Genomic DNA, 24456 nt, shown 5'->3' with positions numbered 1-24456 from the left:
TTTCATCCATATTCATACTTTTTTCATTTTGTATCACGCCTCCAATCCTTCATACATTATGTTTAGCATACAAATCAATATTTTTCATCGATTCCTCACATACATGTATAAATGGTCTAAATGGTGGCAGTCATCATGTGTATATACTTTAACTTAGTATTTTTATATTAACAATGACATAAATAGGTAATTTAGAATCATATATTAATTTACTTTTTGACATTTCTGTATGATGCACATGAAGATAACTATATTAAGATTTAGGTGTTTATTTTAGGTTATTTTTAATATCGACATACGTGGGTAACATAGATAAAATTTTAGAATGACATTTTAAGTTATGCTTTATAATGATGTGTATTAGTAAATTGGATGAAGATTATGAGGTTACTTTATATTATTTTTTATAGTAGCTGAGCTCAGTAATTTAGATATAGATATAGGTTTAGAGCTCATTGTTTAATATTTTCACAATGATAGTGGCAGGTAACCTTTTAGAAAATATAATAGATCAGTGGCTATGATTATTAGAGTTTACATGATTGGTGTTTGATGTTTTTAATTTTTATGAGAATTTCTCTCTTTTTTCTAGCTTGTCTCGTGGGAAATAATGTGGAGTCTCTAATGGAAAAAAAATGTAGGGTAACCTCATGTTATTTTTAATAATAGCATGTGTGGGTAATATAGTGGTTATTTTTCATGCAAATTTAAGTGTTACTGCAATTCAGTTGCAAATTAGGGGGTTATTTTAAATATTGTTTACAATGGCATAAGTGGGTAATTTTGATGAAGATTAGGGGGTTACTTTAATTAATTTTATATAATGGCAGAGGTGGGTAATTTATATATAAATTTAGGGGGTTACTTTAGGCTATTTTCATAATAGCATGGGTGGGTAATTTTTTTTAAAATATAATAGATCCAATGGCTATAATGATTTAAATCTATCGACCGATGGTTGGATGTTTTGCTTTTTTGTGAGAATTTCTAGGATTTCTCTCTTTTTCTAGAGTGTCCACCTAGGAATCGTAGGTGGCTTCACTTGGAGGCTTCAAAAGGAGCCTCCAATTAGTAATAGTAAGATAAGATTCCAACAAAAGACACACCGAAAAAGAGATGAAAAGAAAACAAAAATATTACAAACCAATCCCTTCAATTCGTAGTACTCAAGAATCACAGCCGTGCATCCACCACCACCGGCGGCGGCAGCGAGTAGCAGCAGCTGGCGAAGGCGTCGACGGCGCGGCGGTAGAGCGGCACGTACGCGACCACGCCGCCGCCGCCGTCGGCTTCCGGCACGAGGAACGCGGCGCCCTCCACCGGCTGCGGGGTGCTGTACGTGGGCATGAAGAGGAACGGCTTCCCGGTGCCGAAGTCCAGGTCGTAGAACGGGATCCCCAGCACGCTGTCCACCTCGATGTTGGTCCTCGCCACCAGCTCCGACGACACCGCCGTCCGCACCAGCCCCTCGCGCTCCACAGCGCCGGAGCTCGCGAAGTCGACGAAGGAATGGAAGTAGCGGCCGTCGACGCCGGACACCGCCTTGGATATGAGCTGTGCCGCGCGCCGCAGCGGCGAGTGCAGCAGGTCCCGCGCGGTGGTTGCCGGCCGCGCCCACAGAACGGCGTTGCCGGTGTAACCCTTGGGCACCGGCGGGTCGGTCATCCGGAAACGGCCGTTCACGGCGATGTGGAGCTTGGTGACCTCGTGCGCGCCGAGCCCACGCGCCGCCGTGACGCACCGCCACAGGTGCGCCGCCACGCACTGCGCCGCGCTGTACGGCCGGCGCCTCCCCGCCGACGCCTCCGACTTCAGCCGAGCGACGAACTCCCGGCTAAAGCGCACCGTCTGCATCACCACCTCGTTGCCGTCGCCGACGACGTCGACGACGTCGAGGGCCTTCTTCTTCTCCGCACGTGGCTTGAACTCGGCGCCGCGGTGCTCGAACTCGACGAGCGGCGGGTCCCGCGGCACGAACAGGGACGCCCGGTCGTGCACGGGCGCGGGGTCGAACGCCGCCGCGCCGCGGACGGCCTGGCCCCACGCCAGCAGCGACGTGCAGGTGGCGTAGCCGTCGGCGACGGAGTGGTGCATGCTGTACCCGACGGCGAAGGAGCCACACCGGAACCGCGTGACCTGGAGCAGCATCAGCTCCCCCTCGGCGCCGTCGTCGTCGGAGCTCGGTTGCAGGCGCAGCGCCTCCGGCGTCGGCTCCAGCGGCGTCACGTCGGTGAGCGCGACGTCGGCCGTCGCCTCCACGAGCCGCACGCCGGCGTCGTTGAGCAGGATCGCGCGCTTGCCGGAGGTGGCGTCCACGGTGACGATCCGGCCGGCCCAGTGGCGGTACTCGGCTAGCATCTTGGCGAGCCCGGCCTCGAGCGCGTCGACGGGCGGCGCCGGCGGGTGGAAGGCGAATATGCCCGGGACGTACTCGTCGTGGTTGGCCTCATCGAACACGGTGAGGGGGATGAGCTTGGATTTGGAGGAGCCGGCCGGAGTGCCGCTGCCGCTGCCGCTGCCGCTGCCGGAGCTGCTGGCCGGCTTGACGGACTTGGAGGAGTGCACGGTGATCTTCATCCTGACCGGCCAGTCGAGAAAATTAACGTGACAATGTGATGTGATGATGGGAACGAACCAAAAACCTAGAGCAGACGAACTCGCTTTCTACTGGTTATATGCTGGATGATGCGTAGGTGGTCGTTGAAGGTTTGGTGGCGCGCGGCGAAATGGATCGGATATATGGGACTCAGCTGCTCGACGACGTAACATCCCTTTTCGGGTAAGCCATTCTGACATGGCTTACAAACACGTACACGTTGTGCTTTGAAAGATAATGGTCGTCGAAAACTTGGAGACGATGTTATCGAGATCCAGAACAAGATATCGCTTTGACTTCTCGTACACTTGGTTGGCGACCTGTGCAGAGGCTTAGAAGACTCGTGCACGTAGTTTAGTTGTTATCACTTGGCAGAGAAAAAGATTTGAGTCATTATAAGAAGCTACTGGATCGGAGCTGATAGCAGGGCCGGCTCTATAATTTCGAGGGCCCTTGGGCAAGGATGAAAATAAGAGCCCATTGAACTAATTTTTAATATGAAAATTTAAGTATACAGTACAAATAATAAAAATTACTTTGCAATATATATAGCTCATAAAACATAAAAATAGTGTAACAAAAAAACTAAAAACAATAACCATTATGATCACGTCAAATAAAAATATAATGCTTCAGTGCTTTGTAAAAAACCGACTTCGGGCATTTCTTGATGCAAAATCTTCAAGAACGGTATCAAGATTAATGTCGTCCAAAACATCATTCGCAATGCTGCACATAGTCAAGCCATTCAATCTTTTTTATAACCTAGTTGATCTAAAATAATATTAATTAGATAATTGCTTTTTAATAAAATTGACGTAAAAGAAAACAAAGATGGAAGCGCTTGCCTTTGACGTGCTCGGTGCTCCAAGCGATCAAGACGTGCTCCACTGCTCCAGAAGGCAGAAGCGGCGCTCAGCAATCCAACCTTGATGCCCTGACGGTCTGATGTGGCGCTTGGCGCTCCAGAGTCCAAACGCTAAGATGCAGCGCTCGCCTGATCGCCTCCTGCACCCACTGAGGCACTGACCCGCGCGATGAGGTGACGATCAGATCAGTGGCGGGCAGCATACGGAGAGTCGGAGACACGGAGTCCGGGCGTCAGGCATCATGACGCAATTTGGCAGGCCTGGCTCGCTCTGATCGCCTGATGCTCTGATCGAATCGGAATCCGCAGCGGCATGGCCAAGCGTATTTGGTAGGCCTAGCAAGCAATTTGGTAGGTCCAATTTAGCACGGATGGAAGGCAGGCAGCAGTTGTTACGCGTGCCATTTAAAAAGGCCAAAACAAAATGCACCAATCAAATTATATATACTAACTATCTATATGGTATGGTCGTGAGCCCCGTCTTCGTGGGCCCCGGGCGGTCGCACGGCCTGCCCTCCCCCTAGAGCCGGCCCTGGCTGATAGTACAGGAGTAGGTCATGTCGTCATCAAATACAGTAAAATTACTTGATGTATAGTTTAGTATAGATCTGCCTTATCGTCTAATTCTTGTTCACCTACTGTTAAGTGCCAACGCATGCAAGAAACGGTAGTAGGTGTACTGGCTCCATGAGCTGATAGCTACTACTACCTCTTTTCAAAAAAGAAAGCAATTTTACCTTCGTTCTAGTTAAATATGAATTTTGGAAATATGCCTATCAAAAGACAAAAGAGAATAGAGGGAGTACTATGAAAATAACTGTCATGATGAATTGGGTTGTACTTATTTAGACCAAAGACCATCTCTGGCCTTGATTTATTAGAAAGCATAATGTTATGCTAGGTTACCTGCTCATACAGGCATATGGTCAGATTACAAATCCAAGCTCAAAAGGAGTTGAAACAAGCTTGTAAGCTAGACTAAATACACTCTATGTCTTCCTCTAATAACCGTCAGAGTCAAAACAAGACTAAACATCATAAAGCTAGAGCTTCACCCATCAGAAAAGCTATCAGTCCAACTAGCAGTATTTGCAATGTGCCTTTGTATCTGCATGTATCGATGTAATTAACATCCTAAGTTTTTCTTCAAATTATAGTTTTCCTACCATTACTTTTCTTTCTTCCACTAACTTACATGCTTAACCCATGATAGACATAGCGCCCCTTGCTCCAACTCCGGCTTCTCCTGCAGCTCCGGCTGGAGCTTTACCACGGCAAAAAATGGCTTCACACGTGGTGCACTAAGGAGCCTAAGCTAATTTTTATAGAGAAGCTGGAGCCAAATAAAAGTGGCCCATCCCCATTTTAGAAGGAGCTGGAGCCAAAAAGGTCAGAATTTGGATGTGTTTCTATCTGAATAATTGTACTGTTTCTATACAAACTCTCCGGGGATGGCAAGCAGCGACGAAATTGTCAGTGTTGCATACACAAAGTTTTCACACTCAAATACGAATATTCAGGTGATTTTCAATCTGAACATTCACATGGAGTGTGACTTCCTACGTCAGCAGAGCAGAGTCGCCTTGAAGTAGCCTTGGCGCCTATAGGATGGCCATCTTTCGGTACAGATGAACATCCATTGATTCAAGTGACTGAAAATTGAGAATGGCGATCTATCTCATGCCTGCCAAAGTTGAGAGTACTGTGACTGAAACAAAAGCATGGATACATACCGATAGATGGATGAGCCGCGAGCATGAAGATGGAGAAAGAGGACGTGTTTGTGTGTAGCGGAGGAGAACCTGAGAGATGAGAAGCGCGTGCGCTCGAGCTAGTCGTCTTGGCCCCTCCTCTGCCGGCCGCCGCCTTCATGCTGCGAGCTCGATGGCGTCGTGGCTTCCGGAATTCGTTCTCGTATTCGCGTTTCAGCAAGGCGCTTTGTTGTGGCAGGGACCATTGGCGGTGCTGCGCGTGCGCGGCCAGCTGGGCCGCTGTCGCCGGCCGGTTCCTTGCCGGCAGCGTCCCCGTGCTTCTATCCATCGTAGGCCGGGCCAACATGGAGGCGCGAGCAATGCCAACTACTCCATCCCTTCGCCCGCAGTACCTCTGGGACGCCTACCTCGGCGGCTCCCGTTCGATGACGAAAAGGTCGACAGCGTCCACTACGCTAAAAATGATTGGTGGATTTTGAAATTTTTGATTGCTGACGGGCCTAATTTCTACCCGACAGCACAAAAGGTCTCGGGATCGGCACGTTAAAGTTCACCAGCACAGATGCATTTCTCCTCTCTCTCTCCTCCTTATCCTCCTTCCTCCTGTGGCGCCCGGGCGGCTAAAGCGACGGCGAGCTAGCGAGTGGCGGCTGGTGCAGGCGCGCGCGCCACGACGACGACGAGCGGCGGTCCGCATGCCACGACAGGAGTATGTGTCGCCTCACCTCTCACCGTAGGCCTATCTGCTCCTCTGCCCCTTCACTTCTTGCCGGATATCTGTGTCGGCGCCTCCCTACCCCTGCTGGGCCATGGTTGAGCAAGCAGGGTGGCGGGGCCCGCGGGTGAGGGAGCAGCGGGAGTAGATGGCAAGCGGCTCAGGCGAGGGGTGACCTGCGTAGGGGCACCGTCATCTCTGAGCAGGTGCCCGACATCTCCACGCAGGGGATTTGGTGCTTGCTGGTTTGGGAAAAAATTGAGAGATTATTGTTTTTGCTTTACTTGCTTGATTGGAGAAATTTGGTGCGGGATTTTGGAGTCCATCTCGCGGCTCTGCAGCTTCGACGCCGGTGCGGACGGCAAGCAGTGGACAACCGGCGGAGGAGCACAGCTGCTTTTTTCTATTTCCTAAAAATATCTTTGCTGGCGGGCGGCATAAGCACCCACCAACACAAAAACCATCTGTGTTGGCGGGTGGCTTAAGAGGGATATTTAACTATTTGCCATTCTTACGAATGGCATCTCTCCATTTGCCATCCTTACGGATACGCTTACATATTTGCCATCCCTGTACAAACGAACCAACATATTTGTCATTTTCGCTGATGTGGTGCGCCAACTCACCCGTGCCAGCGAGGATCGGGATAGGAAAAGATCAAAACGCCCATGTCTTTCTCCTGTTACCCATCCTGTTCCCTTTCTCGTGCCACTGACACATGGGACTCATGCTCGGCGTTCTATTTGAGTAGTCGTTTGATGACGAGGATGGCTGGAAGGTAGTCATCTTCGTGTAGGGGCAGCTCGACTCGGGGACAACACCGGCGGTCGGAGAACCTTCGATTTCCGGCCGTAGGTTGAATGGTGAGCAGCGTTAAGGGCTCGAGGGTGGAGCTGGGTAGGTTGGCTACACTGGTGCGGCTGATTTGAGTTCTGGTGGAGGAGGTGGGGAGGATTTGGACGGCGATGAGGCTTGGCGGCCGGCAACAATGGTGGCCGGGAATCATATGATTCCCGCCCGAAGAGGGGATGGTGGACGGTGTAGAGGGGTCGAGGAGGGAGTTGGCGAAGTGGAGGAGTTCTAGGCGCGGGCGATTTGTGGATGGCGGCCGCTGGACGGTGCATTTGGTCGGCGGAGCGGCTCGGCTTGGTGCTCTGGTTCAGGCGGGAAAGAGAGTGGACGGTGGAGGAGGGTAGGGAGATGGAGGCTGGGTCTAGTTAAAACGTTGGGGCGCCTGAACCTGGACCGGAAAGCGGCTTGGTGCATCGGCGAGGCGTCAGCCATTGGTCGCCGGTGGGCCGAACGCCGGTTTCGCGAGCTCTGTAGTGGCCAGGCATCGCCGACCGTGTGGTGAGCGTGTTCTGAACGGCCGAGACCTTGGGTTCCTTCAGTTTTTGAAGACAGCTCTGGTAAGGATGTTTGAACAAACTTTTCTCGCGATTTCAAAAGTAACTTCAAAAACTTTTGAACTACAGCTTGTAGATGATTCATAGGATTACACTTCTTGTATACCAACTATTTTGATTTGATGCACGGAAAAGTAGATCAGGGCAGTCAAAGTTTGGGGAAAACATGTTTCCATTCAAAATTTTCAGGCAACACACTAGCAGGGGCGTTTTGGTCTTTTTCCATCCTGATCCACGCTGGCACGAGTGAGTTGGCGCGCCACGTCAGTGAAAATGCAAATATGTTTGTTCGTTTGTAGAGGGATGGCAAATATGTAAGCACATCTGTAAGGATGGCAAATGGAGAGGTGTCATCCGTAAGGATGGCAAATAGTTAATTATCCCCGCTTAAGAGGCCCGCCAGCACAAAACTGTCTGCGTTGGCGGGCAGGTGCCCGCCAGCGCAAATAGCCATTTCTGCTAGCTCAAGTTTGCTGACGGGTGCGGTACCCGCCATCACAATCCTCACATAGCCGCCAGCCCAAAGTTTTTCTGCTCGCCTTCTATGTCGACCTCTACGAAGAGCTGGCTAGGCGGCTGCACGGCCGCAACAGGATCCACGACGGTGTGATGCTGACGGCGGTGTGCTGCATGTACCAGGACCAGCGCGTCGCAGCAGGGCTTTTCGCCCGCGTCCACCATGTCAGGATGTTCGACGGCGATCTGCGGCGTGGTGCGAGTGGGGTCAGTGGAAAAAGTGGTGGCGACGTACCTGGGCACCCCCATGATGCTTCGTGCCATGCCCAGGCCTGGCTCTAGGCGAGGGGTAGGCAGTACGACCGCCGGGGGCTTATGGAGCTAGGGCCCAAACCACATAGGTAATTAGTGCATATAATTTTCTATTTGGTACAGTAATCATTTGAAGGCCCATCACAAAGCAGCCTATGCTGTAGGTAACTCTCCCTTCCAATCCTATTCTACGTAACCTGATCAATTGAGCGGAGGGAAGGCCGCAGACGACGTTTCGTTTGATCGTTTACTGCCGTCACGACCCTGCCTGCCCATCGACGTGCTCTGGCTGAGGAGAAGAGACGCCCGTGCCGATCTGATTGGCTCCTCACATGGCGAGGCAGCGACCGGCAATGGCAAGGACACCGATCTGATTCACTCGTCACAATAAGCAACACACCGATTAGTATTTGATTTTTTCTTATTTATTTTTTTGCATATGCTATGTTTATAACGATTATGCTAGGGTTAAAATTTCTAATTCAATGTATTTATTTGAATATGATAGATGTTGCCTAAGAAGCATTTGTTGATGCTCAGAAAAGAAAAAAGAAAATAAGAAAATTAGTTCATAGAATCGTAGAGAGGTGCTCTACATAAGTTTTTTCAGTTTTAAATAATGCTGAAGTCAGTCAAGATCAGGAACCCTTATTATTAAAAAGCCCTTATCTTTTTCTTACCCAAAGATCTTTAAAATTATAGAGCCGGCCCTAGCCATGCTGGAACTAGATAACAACGCAACGAAGGAACGGAGCAGAGGAGGTGTTCCTCGTCATCTAGAAGTAGTACACTAGTACCAACGATGAAAACCTTGACAGCAAATGCAATAGTTTTGAAACGTTTGATGAGATGAAGAATAGGTTTGCATGGAAACATTTCAAATCATATATTGTCGTTCCAGCACACTCGTAACAAAAATTCCTATTCACCAACCAAGTCTGCATTTTCATTCTTCACTGTCATGCTTTTACTTTCTTGTGCCTTTTGTATGTATTTTTCTGCATGTACTAACTCCAGATGTTGGTGCTGTACCATTCGCTATTTGTGTTAACTGTGTATGGATCTGTTTTCTTTGGGTAGCTTCATGACATGAAAAGTCAAAAGTTCAAATAAACGGTAAACTTCTGGGAAGCTTCTAGAAAGCTGGAACTCAAAAAAACTAAGATTTAAGGCTGGGAGTGAGCTGAGCTGCCAGGAGGCCAAATGGCAAGAGCAGCACATGCTTCTCAGACACGTGGGTATGCATTTTTCTTCATTCCGGTTTACACATTGGTAAAACATTGTATTACTTTGTGCCATGCTATTAGTTAGCTCATGTACTAATTATTTCCACTATTTTTTTTACACAATGTGATTCCTAGTGTTTAACTGATAGTGGATTGTGTACTGTTACTGGTAGAGAACTCACCTTTCATGCGTCCTGTTTTGTCCCGGTTTAAAGTTGGCTCGTGACTAAAGGGGCTTTAACCCCGGGTCAAATACCAATCAGGACTAAAGGCCCCTCTTTAGTCCCGATCAAAAATCAGCCACCCGTGGGAGACCCTTTAGTCCCGGATGAAAAAATTAGCCACCCATGGAGGACCCTTTGGTCCTGATTGGTCCTACCACCCGGGACTAAAGGGTCCGGGTCCCCCACGAGTGGCTGAAAAGGGGCTAAAGCCCTCGGACCTTTAGTCTCAGTTTGTATTACCAATCATGGCTAAAAGGTTCCCCACGAGTTAATACAAAAGGATTGCATCCCCTATATAGTCAAATGTGTTGTGTAGGTGGGATGGTAAGAAAGTTACGCGCGAGGCTTGAGGTCGTGGGTTCGAATCCCACGCGGGGTGGGGGGCTGTGCCTAGCGTGGCGACCCCTTTAGTCCCGGCTCGTAACGACCCCCGTCTCGATTACTTTATCCTGGATGGATTTTTGGAAGATTTGTCCTATACCAACCAGGATTAAAGGTGAGTTTTGTAGGAGCGTGTGATGCACTATGACCTCGTAGCTTAGGAAAATGAGATCTTGTATCTACCTTGCCAAAATGTGTTGTCTAAATACACGTCAGCTACAGTGCCTAATTTAATTGTGGCTATTTTTAATTAATTGATTTTTTTGCTGATCATAATTGTTCCTTGTCGGTAGATATAATCGACAGATAAAATAGGAATTATTCTGTAAGTTGCAAGTTGAAAGGGAAATGTTTTTTTTTTGGGTAGAAAGGTTATTCCCTTTCGGATTTTTGTGATGAGGAAATAATTTCAAACATGATGGAGAACATTTTCCCAGGGTGGGAAACCGACAAGGAAAATGGATAACCCAACAGGGAAATGACGTCCATCAGTTCCGTTTGTATACAAGCGCGTCAGTGATGGCAGGCAGCACTGTTATTGTCAGTGTTGCACATACAAAATTTTCACACTCAAATCTGAATATTCAGCTAGTTTCAATCTGAATATCAGCAAAGTCGTTTCGATACAGATGAATGTTCATTGATTAAGTGATGAATGGCTATCATTCCTGCCAAAGTTCATAGGACTGGACTGAAAGTGAAGGATGACCCTCAAGCTGAAGGAGTAGAGGACGTGCTAGTGTCTAGCGTTGGAGAATCTGGGAGATGAGAATAGCGTTTACACGCCTGAGCTAGTCGTCCCGGCCTCCTCGCCGGCTGCCGCTTTCCTTGCAGCGAGCTCGATCGATCGCCGCCGTCATCCGATCCGTCACTGTGTGGAACACGAAGGACGATCGAGCAGCAGTTGTGCGCCGGCCTTGCTGGCGCTGGTCACGCTCGATCTCGGTCTCCGCCGTGACTAGCCATCCCTGCCGCGGTGCCGCCGGACGCCGGCGCCGAGCGCCGGAGCAACCAGCCAGGGCGGCTGCTGAGGCAACCCCGCACGCCAGGGGGCCGGGCTACTACGTACGGGCCTAAGCAAGGTTACGGTCTCAGGGAACTGGGCCTTCCCTTGGCGCGGCCCAAACGAACGCTCCCACTCCAGCCCGCAAGGTCCGATCCCAGCCGCAAAGACGCCATCCTACGGTTCAAAAATACCGTCCGCCCTGGACGGTGAACGAGATACCGTCCGCCCCCTGGGTCGGTCGGGGACGACGGCCCGGCGGCCGGCGCCGGCGTGGCGTGCTCCTCTGTTCCGCGCACGAGGCACGACCCGTCGACACCCTTGCCTCCGGCATTCTTTCTCGTGTTTGCGTTTCGGCAAGCCTCTTCGTCGTGGCAGGGATCTTGGGCGCTGCGCGTGCGCGGCGGCGACCGGCGGGGTCGCCGGCGGTACTTGACGGTGAGCGCCGACGAGTGACGCCGTGTTGTGGAGCGGCGAGGCGCCTGGAACGCTGTACTCATCTCCTTCCTCACCGGCTTCTGCAGCCGCCGCGACGCCTCCGCCTACTCGCTCGACCTCTCCGGCCACCCGCTCGCCGGCGTCGTCGGCGATGCCACCTCAAGCAGCGCTGCTCTGTATGTGTATGAATCCCTATTGCCTGGAGCCAAGGAAAACATTTTTTTTGAGTTCCATTTCAAAGTACACCCAGTATGTGTATGAATCCCTATTGCCTGGAGCCAAATTCGCTTTTATACCTGCATCCGGTCCAGTTTGGATATCCTATTGTATTCTTTCCTAATAACAATCAGCTCATGTATTGGGCATTAGTGAAACAAAAATGGCCCTGATTGTACATGTATTTCTCTTGCGGCAAAGTTGAAAATTTGTTTTGAGGAAGAGTGATTTTGGGATGAAGACTTGGAAGGAGCTGCCTCGTATACTTTGGAGCCGCATGTGCGTGCGCTTGGTGATTATAAATAATTCAGATGAAACTATTCAACACATGTTTCTAGACTGTCTTTTGGCACGGTCCATTTGGAACACGGTGTTCATCGTTTTCGGCATTCAACCACCCTCTAGTATAGACAACTTATTTGGTTCTTGGCTTGAAAGTTTGTCTCGAAAGCTTAAAAATCAGATTATGATTGGTGCAGCGGCACTACGTTGGACTATGTGGTTGAGTAGAAATGATGTTGTTTTCAAATAAAATGCACCTCACTCATTTTTTCAGGTGATTTTCAGAGGAATTTATTGGATCAAGCACTGGGCGCAACTATCTAAAAAGGAAGAGGGTGACGCGCTGAAGAAAAGAAGCGGTTGTTAGAAACCTCAGTGCTGGAGCTTTTCAGCAAGTTTGGATGGAGAAACAGATTAAGGATAGAAGCTTGACGTTGCTGTCTTGGGAATCCTTTCTTTCTGTTCCGTTTGCAGTTGTTCTTGTGTTTGTTCTTGAGTCTGTTAGTTTGGTTCACCGGTAGTAGCCTAAGAGCTACGAGACTGTTCGAGGCACGAATACTCTTGTTCCATTATTAAAAATAATAATTCAGATTAAATATGAGGGATTACACTGCTAAGAGCAATTCCAACGTATTGAACTTTCCTTTTTCCCTTTTGTCCCCTTACAGGGAATCCCCTTTCACAATTTCAGCATATTAGGGAGAGGTGCTCCAGCAGATCCTCTTTCCCCTTTTTATCCACCCGACATGTAGGGCTCACTTGTCAATGAGAAAATCAATCTTCTTCCTTCTCCCTTCTCTTCCCCTCTCTCCTCTCCTCCCGTAGCACAAGCAGCGGTAGCGTTGGCCGAGGCAGGGCTTGCGGGCGGCAGCGGCCAGGGCCGGGCTCGCCGGCGTGCCGGTGGATGGCAACAATGGCAGCCGGGGCTGGGCTCGTCGGAGGACGGCAGCAACAGTGATCGGAGTAGGGCCATGAGCAAGCTAGCACGCACGCGGCCTCGTGCGAAGCTAGCGAGCGGGCAACGGCTTGGCCACGGCTGAGCAAGCCTATGGGTGGCGGCCTGCGAGCTTGCTTGCGGGCGGCGCCTGGTGCGGCCGGGCCATGGGCCACGCAGGGGTCTGGCCATGGCAGAGGGGCGGCGCGGATGGCAAGCGGCCAGCGGTGGCGCGGATGGAGGACGCATCGAATGATCCAAAGTGGATATGGCGAGCAGATCCTTCGGTTGGAGAGGAAGGGGAGGAAAGGGAGACCGAAAGGGGGGTGAGGACAATCCCATTTGTAAAGGGAGGAGGAAGATAAAGGGAATTGAGAAAAAATAAAGGAAAAAGGGAAATTGAAAGGGGATTTGTTGGAGGAGATTTTTTTTCACTAAATCCCGTAAAAGAGGGAAAGGGGAAAGGGGATCTGTTGGAATTGCTCTAAGGACAACTCCAAAGCTCCCTTAGTTAGGGATAGAAATAGTTAGGGATAGAAAGGGCAAAAAAGGAGCCCAACGGCTCTCCCAAACACGTCACAAAATATGACAACCTAAATCGAACCTCCATTGCCCCCGTACCCCAGATTTACCGGGGCGAGGAGCTGCATGTGCATTGTGCTTGGTGATTATAAATAATTCAGATTAAACATGAGGGATTAGACTACTAAGAGAAACTCCAAAGCTCCCTTTTATTAGCCCTAAAACCTTAATTAGGGACAAAAAGGAAAAAAAGAGCCCCCAACAGCTCCCACAAATAACACATAAAAAATACCTTAATTAGAAGAAGAGCTTTGCATCAATTTTGTTATTTTTCTCATGTGGGCCATATTTGTTTACTAGCAAGTAGACCCGTGCATTGCTATGGGTAAATATTATATACTATTTAGGATCTATCATAGAATACGATCTTATCTCTAATTTTAATCTTTGGTCTAAATTGTTGAGAATTGATCAAGATTAAGTGTGTTGAAATCGAGCACGTGCAAAGCCAACAAAGGAAAACAATTGAGGCTGTTTTGTTTGGCCAACGAAGCAAAACAATCCAAGAGTCCCACCATTCAGTTGGAGCCTGGCAGGCTCTGGCAACAGCCATGGGCAGAACAATTGACCCAATATTACAATACAGATTATTACACACTAGCCTTGTAAAGTCCGGTACGTAGACGGTAGTCATAGTCACTCGCCTTGATCAACCGTGCTACAACACCCATAGTCCCGTACTACCATACGTGCCATCATGCAAGGAATGGAAACTACTATATTACGCGGGAATGAGCTGTACTTTGTTAGCAGCCGTCGACGTCAGCCAGTTACTTGAAATCGTCAACGGCGGCCTTGGGCCCCTTCTGGCGACAGGTCTTGAAGTATCTCTTGGGGTCCTCCTCGAACTTGTTGCGGGAGATCCTCTCGCCGCTAGTGTCCGGCCCTTTCATCGTCCTCCCGGCCGTCTGCTCCTGCTCTGCACCGTCCCCGTTTCTCGACAGCATGACGAAGGCGCCGGCGGCGACGGCCACGACGCCCGCGAAGGCCACCCCGAGGATGCGGCGGCCGACCCAAGGCTCCTCGCTCTTCTCCTTCTGGTTCCTCACCATCTCGCTGTGGAAGAGGCATTGATGCCGTGTGTGTGGGCAGCTTTTGTAGGCATGGCGCGGAGATCGACGGGACAACCACCTTGACTACGTACTGTTCGAGTCTCCTTAATTTAACGCTACCGGCCTGGTGGTGATTGATGACCACCGTTGTTTTTGGGAGGACCCCGCATGACTCCTCCTTCCACTCTCTAGAGTCTTGGCACGGGATCGGAGTGAGGACACATTAGTCGTCCCAGGAGCCAATGGCGCGTCGACAAAGTGCTGGAGTTGCTTTGTGCATTTTCTTACTGTTTTCGCAGCACCTTCTCTTGTCACATCATTTTGAAAGCGCCATGGCAATGAGATAGTGAGATTTCAGTTAATTACATATCTGGCTAGTACGTCTGCAGTTAATTACATATCTGCCATTGCAGTTTCCACATCACCTTACAAATTTTATATCTCCAAATCACCGTATCAATCTCATCAGTGGTAGTGATGTTGTGAACATCATCGCACGTACTGATGCATTACTGACAGGGAACGGCACCAAGAGCATCTCTAGCAGTCCCTCAATCCATAGTCCCTCAATCCATCATACTATGTGCAACTATTGGGGATGGGAGTGCTCAAGTAGTCGCCAAACACATACCTATTTCTGCAGTTTTTTTGTTCAGCCCAATATTTCACCATAACTTCCCAAGATAGACTGGGGATTCCTACTACCCAAAAACAACATATTTCATTCACTATACTTCACCGTGGCAGCATTGTCATTCTCTAACCTGGCATAGTTACTTGTCACTAGTAATGAGCTCCTTTCTGTATTCTCCTCGTATTTCCACCAACGCATAGTCTAAGCGTGGGGGTCGAGGGAATAGCAGAAGAGCGTACAAGTATACTCAGCAATGGAAGTCCCAATAGAAAGACATGACATGTCTCCATAATGCAAGAATGTTTATCGTAATTCTAAGCAAGGTCTAGTTTACTTTATAAAAACCTACGGTAAAGAAAACATATTACATGCTAGAGCCTCCTATAGGCTCAATGTCTTTCTTGCCATGGTCATAGTTTCTAACCTGAAGTGAGGAGAGTGGATATTTAAATTGTACTTGGCAGAGGTACGTTACTCCACTGGTAGAGAAGTGAGCTTTAATCCCGGTTGGTAGGGTGCTTTTATCCCGAAAATGCATCCGGGATAAACCAACCGAGACAAAAGGGGGGGGTCTTTTATCCCGGGTCACTCAACCGGGACAAAAGACCCCCTTTTATCCCGGTTGGAAACACCAACCGGGATAAAAGGATCGAGAGCGCCGACGCTGCAAAAAAAAAAAAAATCCCGAGCTCCCAGGAGGGCCCCCCACACGCGCACAAGTCACGCGAAATATGCGCGTGCGCGGTTCGTGGGATTCGAACCCACAACCTCCAGCCTCGCGCGTAGCTTCCTTACCATCCCACCTACACACCACATCTGACTATGTAGGGGATACTATCCTTTTGTATTAACTCGTGGGGGACCCTTTTATCCCGGTTGGTGTTTCCAACCGGGATAAAAGGCTCTTGACCCTTTTATCTCGGTTGGTGTTACCAACCGGGATAAAAGGGGGGGTCTTTTATCTTTTTCCCATTAGCCTTTGCAACCGGGATAAAAGGTTCCGGTTGGTGAGCCTCCCACCAGTGACTGAGTTTTAGTCCCGGTTGGTGAGCCTCCCACCAGTGACTGAGTTTTAGTCCCGGTTGGTGAACCTTTTATCCCGGGCCAACTTTAAACCGGGACAAAAGGGGGCGGATGGAAAGTCGTTTCTCTACTAGTGCTCTATGGAAAAAGTCTATTTTACTGTCTTCACCGATCTACTTTATCCGTTAATCCCCGCGAACAAAATTTCAGCTCAGTTTACTGCTAGGAACTATTTCAGTTGGTCCAATCTACTAACTAATAAGATTTCTCTTTATTGTTTATCCCCATACAAATACACTATGAATTTTTCATGATTACTTTTCATGCTGTTTGTATCTCTAAGATTTTGTATTAAATGTTCCTAACGTATGAAAACAACCATGAAAAATTTTTAATGTACCTTTTTTATATAAGGCATCATTTCCTCTATCCACTCATAAAAGTTGAACCTAGAACTCAATTTGTAAATGAAGAAAAAAAAAGAAAAACATATCATTAATTGGTCAATTGACCAATCGAAATTTTTGAGAGCAGCAAATTGAGCTTAAATTTTTCTTAGGGAGTTAAGATGACAAAATGTATTGGTGAGGATATAGTAAATTTGACCTTTTTCCTCACATTACCTACGGGTACTCATAGCCAGAAGTGCTGCATGTGGCTACACGTATGTTGTCACACAACTTCACAACACTTAACTTGTGGCATGGCTAGTTGACCATATTCTTTCACAAATCCATACACTGGTTCATTCCACCAAAGAAGACAATGGTCAACTTGTTGTAGTGCTCGGCATCTCAAATCTTTGAATCACATAGCTTGTGCACATGTTGCGTAACCTTTGGGACCCTTCGAAAAACCTTGCCGAAGTAATCTAAGGCAGCCATGATTCCAGTCGTGTTGGAGATCTAACATAAAATCCTATCCACGATAATTTAAGTCAAAACCTAGAGTCGTGCATTACAACATAATAAAACATTTATTAGCGGAGGAATCAATTTCTGGACAAGATACTGGATCAAGCCTCTCCAATACGACGCTTGCATGTATTGTTACTAGATTACTACTTGTCTAAGAAGCATATTGCAAAAATTATGACATATAAACCTTAGGCCTTTTCAGCCCTATTAGCCTTGGCGGGCCTTTTGTGCCCTGCCGAAATCTCCTCTTTCTTCTTATTTCTCTCCCAATGTCTCACTTGTCTCCTACAGTCTTCATCTCTACAGCTTTCAAGTCGAGCATTCTGCTTCTCTGCCAAGCTACTTCTAAACTATTTCTTCTCTCTGATCCCTTTCTTCCTCTCAGCTGGTGCTCTGATTGGGTATGATACCTTTCATTTTTCTGATGCCATTACCATGAGGAGGAAGAGCCTACAAATAACAAGATGGAAATCCATTCATGCACGCACTTTCTGTTCGTATTTCTTCAAACAATTTTAAATTGAGGAGCCAGGGTATACGTCACTTGGTTGCTATCGTATATATACACGTCATGTAGGGTGTGTTTGGTTGGGTGGCTATCCTCCAACAAAGCCAGCCCAATACAAGATACACTAGTTTGGTTGCCTGGCCATGGGACTTTACAGCCCAAGCCACCGGAGGGGGGATAGCCAGGCCTAGCTAATATGGCCAATTCGGCCGTTTCCAGCCGGCCAGGCTTGAGCTGAGCAGGTTGCTGCCTGAGTTGTGTCGCGGGTGGCCTGACCTCCCTGCCAACCCCTCTAGGGTTAGCGCAGGCCCTCCCATTTGTGCCGTTTCCTCCTCTCGTTCCTCCCGCTAGGGTCCTGCGCTCATCCCCTCTCGTCTCGCCGTCGCCTCCTCCCGTTCGTCTTCCTCCTCCCATAGCAAGGTTGAAAGCTTCTTCGGTCCGGTAAGATCGCTTGCCTAGCGGCTCCTTGGACGGGTCCGTTCGTCTTCCTCTCAAGACTTGTCACTCCTACATAATTTCCCTTCTGCATGTGATGCTTTCCTATGAGATGCGTTTGATTTACTTATTCTTACGAGTGAGATCAGCTTACTGGTGTCTATCAAAGAGAAAGTGTTTTCAATAGGGTTTTTACATGTGAAAATGCTAACAATCTATGGATGACTATCAAAGATAACAACGAGGGCTCAAAGGATGTATCCAATGAGGGACACGATGTTCTTGTTGATAAGCTCAATAGCTTTAAGCAACATGATAATAAGAATGTAGAAGCCATGTACTCACGCCTAAATATTCTTATGAATGACATCAATGTGTTAGGTGTGAAGGACATCGAGGATGTGAAACTCAATCGCAAGATCCTCCATAGCCTCTGGAAGCCGGTTATGATTTGGTAAAGGCCATTCTATTTTAGAAGAAGCTCGATGAATGGACTCAAATAAAATTCTCAAAAAGATCATGGCATTTGAGCTCCGACTAATGGACATGCCCAAGTTGGAACTTGACAACAAGCCCAAAGACCCTTCTTCTCCAACTCCAAGCCTTGCTCTCTCAAGTCAACAAGAGAAGAGGTTGAGGAAGATGGAAATTCATGGAAGGTCAAGTGAAGATGATGATGATGATGATAAATGATCCTCAAGTGACGAAGAAACCAAGTCCTTGGTGGACATGTTCACCGAGAAGGTCTTCAAGTACATCAAGAAGATCAATGCACATGGCTACAACATCCACTTGAGAGAAGGACGTCATCATCAACAATTGAAGATTATAAAGATTTAATACAAGAAGAAGAAGGAGAGGAAGCCCAAGCAAGAAGCGTTCGCTGTTGTTGGTGAATGGATAAATGGTGGAGAATCAAGCTCTTGTAGCTCAAGTGTAACACCCCATCCTCCAAAGCCGCACCGCCCAGCCCTTTTGAGAGGTGGGCACATGTACACATAGCATCCTGCTTACACTTTCGTCCTCTCTTTATGTAAAAGGGTTAACACGAAGGTACTATGGCTGGTTGTCAAAGGCTTATAAGTTGGATCCACCCTTACTCAACTAGCAAGGTGGTACTAAACATGCGTGCCTACGCTCATGAACCACATTGGGCCAACCAAATTGGGTTGGGTGTCACATTCACCCCCTAAAGAACCTGACAAGCCATATGCCATATGCCTGCACACTCGCGGTCAGTCCAACTCACCCACATATGGGAAACTGTCCAGGAACGTTCCCTCTTAGCGCACGGCCGTAAGTCCAGTGATACCCGCACACTGACCTGTACGCGCAACCGCGATGGTCGGCTCGGATACCATTTGTAACACCCCGTCCTCCAAAGCCGCACCGCCCAGCCCTTCCGAGGGACGAGCAGCGTACACATAGCACTCTGCTTACACTTTCATCCTCGCTTCGTGTAAAAGGGTTAAACCGAAGGTGCTATGGCTGGTTGATAAAAGCTTAGCTTATAAGTTAGTTCCACCCTTTTTCTCAACTAGCAAGGTGGTACTAAACATGCGCACCTGCGTTATGGGCCACGCTGGGCCAACCAAATTGAACTGGGTGTCACATCAAGTGATGACTTCACCACTGGCTTCATGGAAGCTCCCTCATCATTATCACATATTTGCCTTATGGCACAAGGTATGGAAAGCTATCTTAGTGATGATGAATTCGACTCTCCTTCCATTGATGATCTTCTTGAACTAATCCATGAAAAAAGGAATAATTAAGAAACAATCTAAGCAATTAACAAAGACTGTTAACACCTCTGTAGAGTCAGACCAAGTCATATTTGAGTTACCATACACAACATTATTTGATACGCATAAACTATTGCTCTTTAATTTTTTCACTCCAAATAGCATGTCAATTTACAGACCTTGATTGCAAACGTGGTATTATGTCAACTTCTTTTGCACATGCGAGTGTCACAGCACTTGTACTGTTGTTAACTTATCTAGAATGCCTATCTCAACATGACACAGAGTTGCCAGTGCCGCAAAGTAAAGGTTGTATGAAAGTGCCAGATGATAGGCACACCACAAGTTTAGCAAGAAAAAGTCTTTGCATGTTTAATCACTTGATCAAGACTGGACTCATAAAAACAAAACGTGACATACAGAATCGTCCACCTGCCGTTCAGATTCACTTGACTATGGATGGGCACCAGGCAGCTAGCTGTTCAGATTCAACCAACATGGCAGTCTGGCAAAAACGGGAGCTCTGCAATTCTTTTTCCCCTGGTGAATCATGGGCATGGCCGAGTAAATTGAACATGACAGCCACTGCAGCCACCTGTGCAAGGAAATGGACATTCTCTGATTCGCAGAATAGATAGATGAAAGAATATGGACAGGTTGTATCTTTGGAGAAGCAGCTGGTGTCGTCATGAACAGAGACATACTGAAAACTTCAGGGGATTCTGTTCAGTTTCTCAAATACTAGTTACCCTGCTTCTGCTCCTCTGAATCCATGCTTCCAGCAAGTTCTCCATTCTGAACTTAAATTGAGCCGGAACGAGAAAGAGTGCCGACCGGCGACATCGAGAGGTGCGTGGTCAGGGTCGCTCTGGCCACCGCGATGTGCCGGTGCGCCGCCATGACCTGCCAACCGGCGAAGCAAGCGCACGGCTGCCAGTCATGTTGATGAATCGAGCGCCCCTGCCACTGAGTAATCGGCTGCCCTGCAAGACTTTGACATCTGACCTGGGACACCCAACATACGTTTGCCCGTTTCGTTCGGGCGAGGCTAGGTGACCAGTCTGCGAGAGCGATTCTTTAGTACTCTCTGCAGGGTCAAGTACAGTACAGTGGGCCTATATATACATAACCTATCAGCCCAAAAATACACAACAATGGCAACTGCAGGCTACCCGGTCCCTTTAGTGTTTTTGGCCATCTTGCTGCCAGTCCTATTGCCTGTTGTCATTTCTTTGTCTCCAAGCCCAAGTATAACCAATGTTAACGGCAGCTACACCGACCTCACTACCCTGTTGGCTTTCAAATCGCTGCTCTCTGATCCTCTCGGAATCCTTGCCGGTAGCTGGACATCCAACGTGTCCTTCTGCCGATGGGTCGGCGTCTCGTGCAGCAACCACCAGCCGCGCGTCACGGCTCTGTGCTTGGTAGACGTGCCCCTCCATGGACCGCTCAGCCCACACCTCGGTAATCTTTCTTTCCTCACCATGCTCAACCTCACAAGAATCGGTGTCGCTGGACACATCCCTGCTGAACTTGGAAAGCTACGTCGGCTTAGGTTTCTTGATCTGTATGGAAATGGCCTCTCAGGCACCATTCCTAGTACCATAGAAAACCTCACAAGGCTCGAGTTTCTTCGCCTAAGAGATAACACCCTCTCGGGACAGATTCCACCACGGTTACTGCAGAGCATGAGAAACCTTCAGTCGTTCTCTCTAGAATGGAATGAGTTGAGCGGCAACATACCACTGTATCTGTTCAATAACACACCTTGCCTCGAGTACATCAATCTCGAAAACAATAGCCTATCAGGTCCAATACCCAATGGATTAGGCTCACTGCCCATGCTTGAGTACTTGTCCCTGGGATACAATCAGCTCACTAGCACAGTACCCCCAAAGCATCTATAACATGTCTAGGCTGCAAATAATCGCACTCGACTCAAACAATTTAACTGGGCCGATTCCGAACAATAATCGAAGTTTCAGTCTTCCGATGCTACAATCGATTAGACTTAGTGGGAATAAATTTGTTGGTCGAATTCCATCTGGTCTTGCATCATGCCAACAACTGCAAATTATCTACTTGTCAAACAATTTTTTTGTCGATGTTGTGCCAACATGGTTGGCTCAATTTCAACAGCTTACCTATCTATCCTTGGCTGCTAATTCCTTACATGGCTCTGTCCCAGCTGTTCTTAGCAATCTTACCCGTCTTAATATACTTGCCCTTGCTTTAAACAACCTGACTGGAGAGATTCAAGAAGAATTAGGCCTCATGCAAGAACTCTCGTATTTGCATCTCGGACAGAATTTGCTAACAGGTCCAATTCCACCTTCTCTTGGAAATTTATCAAAACTGTCTCACCTAGTATTGTCTGATAATTCATTGTCAGGATCTGTACCAGCAGTATTTGGGAGCATCCAAAATCTAAACTGTATAGATCTGGAATATAATAATTTGAGTGGGAATCTTAACTTCTTGTCATCTCTTTCCAACTCTATGCGACTCCAACGCCTTCACCTACATTATAATTCTTTCACCGGACGAATCCCTAACACTGTGGGGAATCTGTCTGCAGAATTACTTGAGTTTAGCCTTAGTTACAACAAGCTAACAGGTGGGCTTCCATCCTCACTGTCAAACTTGAGCAGTCTTGAGTCGCTTTATCTTGCCAACAACCAGCTCATAGGAGAAATCCCAGAATCTATCACGAGGGTGCAAAATCTCGTTTCGCTTGATGTCTCTAATAATGGCATGTCAGGGACTATCCCGGCACAAATTGGTATGCTCAGCAACTTACAAAGGCTTTATATCCATGGAAATAGATTTCACGGCTGTATACCTGATAGCATTGGAAATCTTACCATGCTAGAACACGTCTGGTTGTCCGAGAACCAATTCAATTCAACTGTACCGACAAGTTTGTTCCACCTTGACAAAATTATATTCCTAGATCTTTCTATAAATTCCTTTTCTGGTCCACTACCAAGTGACGTTGGTGGGTTGAAACAAGTGGATACAATTGACCTTTCTTTCAACTTTTTGCTTGGAAGCATTCCCAAATCATTTGGGAAACTAAGTATGCTCACTAATCTAAATCTATCACACAATTCATTTGAGGACTGTATCCCCGTGTCATTTAAAGTGCTGAGTAGCCTCGAGTTGTTGGACCTCTCCTCCAATAACCTCTCAGGTACCATTCCCATGTTCCTAGCAAATTTAACCTTCTTGAAAACCTTGAATCTCTCCTTTAATAATCTACAAGGCAAAGTACCAGAGGGTGGTGTTTTTTCTAACATCTCGTTGAATTCTTTGATTGGGAATATTGGGCTTTGTGGCACACCCCATTTAGGACTCTCTGCATGTGTGGAGAAACCTCACTCAAATACGACACACTTTCTAAGATTCCTGCTCCCTTCTGTCACCATAGCACTTGTTTCTACTGTTATTTTCATTTACCAAACCATTAGAAAGAAGCTTAAAAATAAGGGAGAGGTTGAAGATTCTGGCATTGATCCTAGCAATGTTATGTACCTTGGGCACCTGTCATACCATGACCTCATCCTTGCCACCAGTAATTTTAGCGACGACAACCTTTTGGGGACTGGAAGCTTTGGAAAGGTCTATAAAGGTCAACTTAGCACCGGTTTCACGGTGGCAGTAAAAGTTCTGGACATGCAACAGGAGCAGGCCATTAGAAGCTTTGATGCTGAGTGCAGCATACTTCGCATGGCTCGGCATAGGAACTTGATAAAGATATTGAATGTCTGCTCCAACGTGGAGTTCAGGGCATTGGTGCTTCAGTATATGCCCAGTGGAAGCTTAGAGATGCTCTTACACTCTGAAAGCATAGAGCACTTAGGGTTCCTTAAGAGGCTGGACATCATGCTAGATGTGTCAATGGCAATGGAGTATCTGCACCATGAGCGTCATGAGGTAGTCCTGCACTGTGACTTGAAGCCTAGCAACGTGCTATTTGATGACGACATGACGGCACATGTAGCGGACTTTGGAATCGCAAAGATGCTATTGGGTGATGACAACTTCATGATCACTACAAGCATGCTTGGAACACTTGGGTACATGGCACCAGGTACATCCATACTCTGTACTGTGAATCTGAATTTTGGTTGGAATACATTTGGTTACCAGTGTTGATTCAGTCCTGCTTGAATTCTTTGTTTCTGGTAATATGAGCAGAGTATGGATCTTATGGGAAGGCATCACGCAAGAGCGATGTTTTCAGTTATGGAATCATGCTCCTTGAAGTCTTCAGCGGAAAGAGACCCACAGATCCCATGTTCGTCGCAGATTTGAGCATTAGGCAGTGGGTTCGTCAAGCATTTCCAATTCAGCTTGCCTCTGTTCTGGATGACCGGCTGTTGCAAGATGTTTCTTCCTCTGCCAGCAATCTGAATGACTTTCTTACGGCTACATTTGAGCTGGGTTTGATCTGCTCAAGTGACTCACCTGACCAGAGGATGTCAATGAGGGATGTCACTGTGGCACTCAAGAAGATTAAAAAGCATTATACCGAATCAATAATATCAGCAACCACGACAAGTGCTACCATGTGATTCAACTATTCTATCCGTTCAATCTTCCAATTATTTTTTCAGTAATGTGTTTTGTCCCGTTGGCCTGTGCCTAATATGATTTTTGAAAGTATACTGCCATTTCTGAAATAAGTTTGTGTAAACCATGCATTTGAAGATTCATGGGTGGACTTCAAATACTGCAATAAGTTTGTGTAAATCATTGTCACTCCCTGAAATTTTTGAATTTCAGGAT

At 47.6% G+C, this 24456-nt stretch overlaps 2 protein-coding genes and 1 long non-coding RNA gene across 3 annotated transcripts; 1 reads left to right on the top strand and 2 right to left on the bottom strand.

The window, feature by feature from the left end:
* Nucleotides 1-1007: 1007 nt before the first annotated feature.
* LOC101783732 (agmatine coumaroyltransferase-2) lies at nucleotides 1008-2783 on the bottom strand. Its single transcript, XM_004979636.3, has one exon. It carries the CDS (start codon nucleotides 2575-2577, stop codon nucleotides 1174-1176), a length of 1404 nt encoding a protein of 467 aa, XP_004979693.1. The 5' UTR covers nucleotides 2578-2783; the 3' UTR covers nucleotides 1008-1173.
* A 2069-nt stretch (nucleotides 2784-4852) lies between these two features.
* Nucleotides 4853-5701, bottom strand: LOC111258293. Its single transcript, XR_002678960.1, has 2 exons — nucleotides 5198-5701; nucleotides 4853-5116 (listed from the first exon to the last, which is right to left on the bottom strand). It is a non-coding gene; the product is annotated as an uncharacterized LOC111258293 (long non-coding RNA).
* Nucleotides 5702-21414: 15713 nt separating this feature from the next.
* Nucleotides 21415-24398, top strand: LOC101782920 (probable LRR receptor-like serine/threonine-protein kinase At3g47570). Its single transcript, XM_014805712.2, has 2 exons — nucleotides 21415-23758; nucleotides 23866-24398. Exons 1-2 carry the CDS (start codon nucleotides 21574-21576, stop codon nucleotides 24240-24242), a joined length of 2562 nt encoding a protein of 853 aa, XP_014661198.1. The 5' UTR covers nucleotides 21415-21573; the 3' UTR covers nucleotides 24243-24398.
* Nucleotides 24399-24456: the final 58 nt, after the last annotated feature.

Source organism: Setaria italica, chromosome VIII (genome assembly GCF_000263155.2).
Source record: "Setaria italica strain Yugu1 chromosome VIII, Setaria_italica_v2.0, whole genome shotgun sequence".
NCBI lineage: Eukaryota > Viridiplantae > Streptophyta > Magnoliopsida > Poales > Poaceae > Setaria > Setaria italica.
Note: the sequence above shows the minus strand (reverse complement) of the source record. Positions and strands in the feature narration are given on the sequence as shown.